General features: G+C 57.3%; 2 protein-coding genes across 2 annotated transcripts; both read left to right on the forward strand.

The window, feature by feature from the left end:
• Positions 1–1,362: 1,362 nt before the first annotated feature.
• LDBPK_332090 (RNA editing complex protein MP46) lies at positions 1,363–2,850 on the forward strand (the record flags this gene model as incomplete). The annotated part of the gene is made up of 1 exon (XM_003863986.1): positions 1,363–2,850. The coding sequence occupies one exon, from the start codon at positions 1,363–1,365 to the stop codon at positions 2,848–2,850; it is 1,488 nt and encodes a 495-aa protein (XP_003864034.1).
• Positions 2,851–4,575: 1,725 nt separating this feature from the next.
• On the forward strand, positions 4,576–5,922 carry LDBPK_332100 (serine/threonine-protein kinase a, putative; the record flags this gene model as incomplete). The annotated part of the gene is made up of 1 exon (XM_003863987.1): positions 4,576–5,922. The coding sequence occupies one exon, from the start codon at positions 4,576–4,578 to the stop codon at positions 5,920–5,922; it is 1,347 nt and encodes a 448-aa protein (XP_003864035.1).
• Positions 5,923–9,495: the final 3,573 nt, after the last annotated feature.

Raw genomic sequence — 9,495 nt, forward strand, 5'->3', positions numbered from 1 at the left:
CCGCCAAGAGAGGGATCTCCCCCCGATATTCGAACCGAGAGGCCTGATATCTTGCTGCCCACATCTCTCAAGGCCTTTGCCACTTACTCTTCCTCTTGCCTCACGAATTCGTCTCGCGTATGCCGACGTATGTGACGGCGTTGGCCGCGTCGGTGCTGAGTTGCACGTGACGGCTGCCAACGACAAGCCTCCCGTTTCCCCTCTCGCTCTGAAAAACCTCGGCTTCTCGCACGCGCGCGTTCTCAAGGACGAGGCTGCACGCCGGCAGGGGCGCGGTGGCGTGCTAACTCCCTGGAAGAACGGCCGAAGCAACCGAAAAAGACGTGCACGTCAGCCCTCGTGCGAACTGCTGCTTCAGCCCATGTATACGCACTGCCACCGAAACCCAAACGCACATGCGAACAAGTCTACACACACACACACACACGGATACAATCGGGTCGTGTTCTCCACTCGGCCATCTCTCAGTTGCTTGCATTGATGGCATCAGCTGTCGCGCACATGCGTATCTTCTCATAGAGCCGTAGGGCTCCATTTCCCGACTGCTCCGCTGAGGTTCTTTGTCGCGTCGGCGGTTGTCTGTGTACACGCGTCCTTGTACGCGATGCCATGTGCTTGGCACGTGGATCATTTGGAAAGCGTCGTGTTCTGCTCCTGCCTGCTCTTGTCTCTGCTCACCTTTGTTTTTGCTGAAGTGCTGGTAATCGTTGAAGAGGAAGAAGATGTGATGCTCTCACGAGGCTCCGTGCGGATGGTTCGCTGCCTCGCATGCGTGACGTGTGCGGCAGTGCCTGGGCGCGTCTGTTTCGTTCTTTCGACCCTGGCAGCGCGGCATGCGGGAATGCACGGAGGAGGGTGCCCTCCGATACGCATCGACACGCGAGTGTGACTCTCCGGTCTCCCAAGTCTGTGTCTTCTCGCATGTTTTGCTCCGCCGCTTACAGTGTGCTGGTGTGTGCGCAAGTGCTCTCCTCGCTCGACGCACGCACCACCATGTGCTCACTGGCACCGCCATCGTCTTTTCTGCGCCCTTCCTCTCTCTCTAACACGCACTTGCTGTTTACGCCAACATTCAAGCATGGAAAAAGGAAACCCGTGAGAGACGCAAGGTGCAATACGACTGACGGGTGGGCTAGGGGGCTCATGCAGACTCAGCTCGGGAGAGGACATGCGGCGCTGCTGTGGCTGCACCGCGCGGTCGCCGCCCTGGTGTCGACGGCGCCGATCTGGCGCCACCCGGTGACCGCTGCCGAAGGACCGAGTTATAGCGCCAATATGATCGCACCGCGCTTGCGTTTCGCCGGAAACCGGCGCGCCACCATCTTCACTTCTTCATGCTGCTGCCTTGGTCCTGCGCGATGCATGGCGACAATGCCGGTGAGTACGTGCGCGGTATCGTGTGAGTCGCAGCTTTGCCTGCTGTGCGACACCCCCTACACCTCCTGGACGGAGCACTCCCGCGAGCATGCTCACGTGGCGCGCTCGGTGGTGTGTCGTTTCTTCGTGATGCCAGAGCGAAGCGAGAGCATCATGCAGCACCTAGAGCGGCACATCGCTCTGGACCTCAAGGAGGTGGATGCCCTCACAGACCGCAAGGTAGGGCGGCGCCGCGAGCGTCTCCTCGCGGGCCTTGTGCACCTTGTCGAGAAGGGTGTGCTGCGGGATAGCATACCCACGCTGCCGTGCTCAACGCCGGCACGCGTGGGGACTGACAAGGGAAGAGGCACTGGCATTAGCGGCGCGACGCTTGAGGTCAACTCCGACCTCTTTCTCAACCGCGTCCTCGTCGGGGAGGCGTTCCTGCGCCGTGAGGTGCTTGACCGCTGCGCGCGGCTGATGCCGTCCCTCACAGCGATGGAGCTGAACAGCGTAGTGACGTACTTGACGTCGACGCGCCAAGTAGCTCGCATCTTTGATGAGCTGTCGCTGATAGAGCTTCTCGTGGCGCGTGCGGAGTCGGAAAAAACTCCCGCGAACGTGAGCACCGCCACCGCTGCTGTAGCTGCCGCCGAAAGAGCGGCAGAGTCAGCGAGCGTAGAGCAGCTGAGCGAGACAACTGCGGCACCTTTCCCAGACAGCGACGCGAGCACAGAGTCACCACCTGCGCAGCAGCCCTGCTCTTCCGCGCCGGCCGCCACTCCTCCCTCTCTCCCACGCTGGAGCCTGTCCCGCGAGGACAAGGTGTACATAATGTGCGCCTGTCTCGGCGAGCTGCACCGCTTTCACGAGCAGGAGCGACCGCGCTCCGTCATCTCCAAGGCAGCAGCAGATGCCATTGTGCTGAACGTGCTTGCCGGCCACGGACGCGAGAACTTGGTGTCGGAGCTGGTGCATGAAACACTGCAGCGCATCGTGGACGAGGGGACGGTGGTTTGGCGGCAGCATCAGGAGGACGTGAAGCGGCGCGGCCGTTCGTCTGAGGCAAACTTGACAGGGACGGCTCGAATCAGCGCGTGGCGGGCACCTCGCACGGACAGTACCGTATCCGAGGACTTGTGCTACGTGCGCACCGCACCGCTGCCGTCAAAGCCTTCACCGAGGCCGGCGTCTCAGTTTACACTGGATAGCGCCGCAGCGGAGCAGCTAGTGTCTTCCTACTTGCCCTTCAATGATGTCGATCAACTTAGCGGCACCGAGGCTGACGCCGTGAAAGCGACAGCAGAAGCGCCGTCGGGGCCGAGTCCGGGCGGCACCTACACCACCTCTCCAGAGTTCATTTCAGTACTCCACACTTCGGAGAAGGACTGGGGGCCGCTCACGGCGGAGCTGAGGAAGCGTGCCGAGGATTGGAATCGGCTACCCTTTGCGCCTAGCACACCCGAGCTAAAAGCGTCGAAGATGCTGCGCTAAGCACAGTGCATCGCACGGTTATGTGCGCGCGTTGATGTGCGGAGGCTTGTATTTGCCAGTTTCCACGTCCTGTTGTCCTCGAGGCTCACGTAGATGTGTTCAGCAGCTGCCGCAGCGATCTTAGGAGCTTTCAGCGCTGGTGCTCACGACGGTGCTGCTTGCCGACATGGCGGTGCAGGAGGGGCTGGGCAGCCACCAATGAAGGTGCTTTTGAGTGCACATGAGTGTACGGGTGCTCTACTTTTTGTCGTGCCTATGCGCGTGTGTGGGTGTATTTCAGTGTTTGCCTTTTTCAGTGGCGCACAGCCTTGATTCGCGTTCGCGAAAGCAGAATACAAGAGGGAGGTGCCGCACATAAGCATTCGTATATGGATAAGAGGCAGTAGGCTGCGGCCGCCGTGCTCTCCACACTCAGAAACTCCGTGGTTGCCCCGTTGCTGCAGACTGTCTCTGGCAGTGTGGCCAACAGGCAGCATACACGCAGAAAGGCATTCGCTTCGGAGAAGACCCAAGCACAGAAGAGTGTGCACAGCCATCCACATTAGATCGCGATCTCAGATGCTCAACAACCGCCGTGACGGTTGCCGTGCCTTTTTTTGTTCGCTAGTGCGGCATCCTGACACGCACCGCACGCAGGCAATGCGCAGCCCCTGAACTGCACTGACGCCGTCCTCGGCCCCTCTTCCCCACTTTTGCACACCGCCGCCCGCTTTTATTTGATCTATGCACTTCTCTTTTCAACTGCGCCGCTTGTGTCCGCGGTGCTGCGCAATCCACAAGAAGGGAGAGAGACAGGTCTTAACGGCCCTACTACAAATGCGACTTCACTCACACAACCACAACGAACCTGTAGCCTTAGCCGCGGGCGCCTACCCCCTCACATCCGCACCATCCCTTCCTTCACCACACGGACTCCACTTGTTGCAGTGATCGTCAACACAAGCGCACGGCCTCATCTTTCTCTGCACCTCTCCTCCCTCCCTCTCCCTCTCTCTGCCCTTACCTTCAGTTGTTTCTTTTCCTCACCCTCTGGTTCGGTTCCTCGCGCTGCGCTCCCCCTGGCGAGGGCATCTCCGAAGCCTTTGGTGGTTAACTTTTCTCTGGCCCTCCCCTCCCCACGTCTGTCTTGCTTTTTTTTCCTGTTTCTCCGCTGCGGTTCTTGTGAGCTCGTCGTGACTTCACCGGCGCGTGCTCTCTCTGTGTGGGCCAGCGCGTTTGCCTTTGTTTGTGTCTCGGCACGTGCACGGCTCGCCGCCGCCGCCCCGTTTTTCCTTTGCTGCGCGTCCTTTGATTCTCAACCCCCCCCCCTCCCCACCCAGTGTCCCCTTCTTTTACATTATTTGTGCAGAGGAGGAGCAGACCGAGCTGCCAGTACGCTTGCCACTTTCTATTCCCGTCTTTGCCTGGTTGCGGTCGTGATTGTTTCTGTCGTATGGTTCTCATTTTTCTCTTGCCGCTTTCCTAAGTTGCTCGCCTCGTGTGCTCGGTTCCCCTGCTGTCTCCACCGCCACCCCTCTCTTGCGATCTTTCTCGCACTTTTCGATTTTGAAGATTCTGTTTTGCGCTTCCGCGGGCTCATACGTGCTTGGCACTTGCGCCACCCTTTCCCTCTCTCTCTCACACACACACGCTGTTGCTGCTCTCTTTCTCGTTGAGAGTAGCAACACCAACACAGCATACCAGCAACAACGGCAGCGCACTCGCAACAATTGAACGGACAATAAAATGGCGGAGGCTATTCCCATCTCTAGCCAGCAGGTCTCCGACAACGGCGAGGTGGAGCTGCAGTTCAAGGACATCCTCGGCCCCATTGGTTGCAAGACATGCAAGTACGAGAGGGTGCGCGAGCTCGGTTCCGGGTCTTTTGGCAAGGCGCTGCTGGTGCGTCGGGTATCGGATGGGCAGCTGCTCGTTGCCAAGCGCATGGACCTGGCGGCGATGTCAGAGAAGGACAAGAAGTACGCGACGGCGGAGATTCAGTGTCTCGCCTCATGCGATCACTTCGCCATCATCAAGTACTACGAAGATTACGTGGCGGAGCCGCACATGCTCATCATCATGGAGTTCGCTGACGCCGGCGACCTGAACATGCAAATCAAGCAGCGCGCCAAGGCTGGGTTCATCTACTTCGAGGAGCACGAAGTCGGCTACACCTTTGTGCAGCTAGCCATGGCGGTGGACCACATTCACCGCCGCCGCATGCTGCACCGCGACATCAAAGGCGCCAATGTCATGCTCATGACAAACGGCGTCATCAAGCTTGGTGATTTTGGCTTCAGTCACCAGTACGAGAATACGGTCAGTGACCAGGTCGCGCAGACGTTTTGCGGCACGCCGTACTACCTCGCGCCGGAGCTGTGGAACCACCAACGGTACAGCAAGAAAGCGGACGTGTGGGCCATGGGCATCCTTCTCTTTGAGATGATGGCGCTGCGCCGTCCGTTTGTGGGGCAGGGCATGCGGGCGCTGTCGGAGGCGGTCATGAGCAACAGGCGCGACTGCGAGCTGCCACAGCAGTACAGCCGCTCACTTAAAGATTTGTGCAATATTATGCTGCGGACAGATCCGAATCAACGCCCCTCATGCGCGCAGCTCTTCAAGCTTCCACACATGATGAAACTGCTCTTGGACTTCGGGACGAGCGTCGACAACTCGCAGCTCGTGAGTGACGCCCTCAAGAAGAAGATCCACGCAAATATCTGTGAAATTCGTGACACAAGCGTGAATGACCCGGAGACGTTCACCTTTGTCGGCCATGTCGGCACCGTGAGCTCGTCCGTTTTCTACGAGGGCTACGTGCGTAAGGAGAGCGGCAAAACGTGGAAGGAGCGCTTTCTCGTGTTGCGTGACGGTGGCCTTGTGATCAGCCGCCACAAGGGCGACAAGGAGACGAAGCCGCTGCCCGTGACGTTCATCAACAGCGCCGTCTTTGTGCCGGAGCAGTCTGCCTGCTCGACTGGCGTCTTCGCGATCAACCTAGCAGACACGAAGACAATGTGGTTCCAGGCGCTGCCGCCGGAAACAGCGGAAATTTGGGTGCATAAGATTCAGCAGTCGATTGGTGTATCGTAGCCCGGCGAGGAAAGGACTCGATCGGTGCGACGCAGCACCCACTAAACGACAAGGGCATGCGTCCAAACTGAATCGAGCAGCCCATCGGTATCGCATTTCAGCTGCCGAACAGAACGCTTGTTTCGCCGCGTTGGAGGAGCGCGCAGCCATCAGCGGCTGAGGCGACTTTTGTGTATTGTTTTTTTGTGCATCTTTGTGTGCGCGCGCGTGCTCTCATTCGTACCCTGTACTAGTGTGCTTGGGTGGATTGGCGTGGTGATGCGTGGTGCTTGCGCACCCAACAACGATAACAAAGCCGAAGAAGTGATGCAAAAGGATGCTCACCACACGAACAGACGCTTCACCGCTGCCAGTCACCACCACCAGCCACCAACCACCAACCACACGCCCACCCGTCCCACCTCCCTCTCTTAGGCATATTTGCTGTTTGGTTTTCACTGTACCTTGCCTGCTCCTCTCTCTCTCTCCTGCTCCGCGGAAGCGTCAAGATGTACGAAGGATATATGAGGAGGGGGTGGGGCGGGCGTAATGGGCAGTCGCACACCGACACCACCAAAGTGATGGAGGCGAATACGACACACAAAAAAAAAAGGTGCGGGGAAGGTATGCTTCTTTTTCGCTTTTTTCGCCCGTTTTTTGACGTGCCTATTCTGCCGCACAGCATGGGCTGAACTCCGGTCAACCACCGCTCCTCAGAGGCCCCACACCTCGTGGTGCGTAGCAGCGGCAGCGCGCCGACGCAGCCATCTGAGCACAGGCCCTGCCTCAGCCTCTACCAGCCTCTTCTACGCACGCAGCCCCACAGGCGCTTCCGTTATGCCGGCGGCCACCCCTGGTGCATCCCCCCTCGGGGTGGCACTCAGGCGCCCCACACCAGTGGGCAGCGGGAGGGCCGGTGGTGGGACGCATTCGAGCCGCGCTGGCACTTTGCCCACCACACGGATGGTACAAGGGTGTCCACGGTCGCGGGTCGCTCCGATGCAACGCCATCCAAAAACTGGCCGCTGACATCAGTGGCGATGCATCGCTCGGACCCTTCCCCCATGTCGTGGGCGCCTGACCCTGTCACCACCAGAGTTGGCTCGGCGCTTGCAAGGGATAGGAGGGAGCGGCTGCCTGGCTTCGCCGCCGAGTGGGGCTCTGGGCCACGGGATACCGCGCACTGAGGTGTCCCACACCATCAGGGGACGGCCAGAGAGGCGGGTGAGTGGAAGGCGCCAATTCGCGTAAAAAATGAGAGTTTGCTGCGCTTACTCGTCTTTGTGCCAGCGGTGACCACGTGCGGTTGTCTTCACAAGTCCTCAAGCTGCTCCTCCTTTTTGCTAAGGTTTTCTGCACTTGTTTTCGTTTCTCTTTCAGTTTATCAACTCCTCGTGCTGATTTCCTCTCTTCTTCTATACGTCTGCCTTTGCATGCTTCTCACAAGGTTTTTTCTTCCTGTTCGTCGGCGATCTGACGATCCACATGCGAGGGGTGCGATGGGGGCAATGTAGCCATTTCAACTCAGAATTTTTTCATGGATTTTATGCAGGCGCAAGTGTGCGGACGTACGTGTCAACTAGCACGACTTCGACCGTTATCTTTCTCTTCTCTCTTCCTCTCTTTCACAGCACACATACGTCTATGAGCACATACCCGCACCCCTTGCACCACTCACATGCATTACAAACAAAAAGAAACATGCGCTTGCTCGCTTTTTTCTTTCTGTGCTTGGATTGTGCTCGGCCTTGCATGCTCTACCTCTCATTGGCTTCTCTCTTTCTGGCGCCCTATGTGGCTTGCTGGATTTTTTTTTTTTGAGCTCCCTCCTCTCGCTCTTGCAGTATGCGTCTCTGTGCTGCTGACGTTCGTGCGTGCTCGTGCGTCTCTCTTTCTAGGTGTCTTTGTCTGCAGCTTGATGCAGTTTGCCTTCTTTTTCTTTCTTTCCTGTACTTAATGCGTGGCGTGTATCTTCCAGGACGATCCCTCGTTATGGCTGCGCGCAGCAAGGGAAAAAAAGGGGAGGAAGGGGCAGTGGTGGCGGTGGTGGCGACGCATGCGTTTTCTGTCATCATCTTCACTTGAAGGCGAAAAAATGGAGACGTGTGCTTTGTTTTCCTTGCCAGCCCCCCCCCTCCCCCTTTTTCCGGAAGCAGTGTCCCGTGCTATCACCTGTATAGGTGAGGACGGGCAGTGCGGTGGTGCAGAGTCCATGATAAGCGAGCGCAAAGATGGGTAATAAAGGATAGGGGCGATGGCTAAGTTCGGCGGGCACGGCTTTTGACATGTGAGAGGGCGAGAGGAAAGTGCGCATGTGAGTGTTGCATGGTGCCCACAGTTGCATGAGGCAGCCTGGAGTACCTTTAGATGTTTATTTTATTTTTTGAGCGTTGTCCCCCCGCTGTTACACTTCGAGCCCTTTTCGCTCTTTTCCACATCCCTTCCCTATGATGGACGCTCATGTATTCTATTCGATGAGATGATCAGCAGGCGACTCTCTGAGCCCATACACGCGCGCTCATTGTAAGTCAAGCAGCGGCGACAGGAAAGGTGTCTAGATAATAATCTTCCTCGACATGTAGGGTTAGCTTCTTTCTTTTCCTTCTCCCTCTCTTCACAATCGCATGTGTGTGAGTACGCGTTTATGCCATACTTACAGACGATCAGACGGACAAGTGTGCACGGCACCCCTCTCTGCCCTCGCTGCATACGTGACGAAGAAGAACCAGCACCGTGTGTGTCTCTGCGTGCGAATGCGCGCATGCCTGTTTCTTGCGCTTCTTTCGTATTCCTTTAATGTCTTTTATTCAGCGCAATGCCCGTTTGCCCATGCTTATCTCGGCATCACCAGGGGCGTTGTGCTGCATGTCTCCATGTCTCCATGCTCTTTTTTTTTTTCGTTTCTCCTCATGTTCTCATTGTCCGCTCACTTCACCGTTTCTTTTAGTTTTTTTTTTTTTGCTTTGCTGTTGTTTCTTCTTCACCTTCCTTTTTTCCTTTCTTCAGCATCTATCTACACGTGTATATATATATATGTGTAGATGTTGCATTTTCGTGGTGTGGGTGGGGGTGGCCTCGTTTTCCTTGTCTTAGGTGTCTTGGTCGTCTCACAAACTCCTTCGTTGCTTTTCGTGCGCCTCCTTTACCTGTTGCTGCTTTTCTTTGTATTTGCCTGCCCGCCTTTTTCCGCGCCGTTGATGGTGGTCTCGCTTCCCTCCGCCGCGATGGCGTTTTTCGGATCGCCCCATCCCTTGAGGCAAGACCGTAACTATATAGGTGTGTGTGTGTGTGTGTGTCTGTGCAAATGCACGTTGGCCTTTGCATGCGCGTATCTGCTGCACTTTTCCTTTTTCGGACGTAACCCACACTGTGATGATGACGGGGAGGAGCGCGACTCAGTGCGCGGTATCCCGTGGCCCAGAGCCCCACTCGGCGGCGAAGCCAGGCAGCCGCTCCCTCCTATCCCTTGCAAGCGCCGAGCCAACTCTGGTGGTGACAGGGTCAGGCGCCCACGACATGGGGGAAGGGTCCGAGCGATGCATCGCCACTGATGTCAGCGGCCAGTTTTTGGATGGCGTTGCATCGGAGCGACCC

The sequence above is a fragment of the Leishmania donovani genome, chromosome 33, assembly GCF_000227135.1.
Source record: "Leishmania donovani BPK282A1 complete genome, chromosome 33".
NCBI lineage: Eukaryota > Euglenozoa > Kinetoplastea > Trypanosomatida > Trypanosomatidae > Leishmania > Leishmania donovani.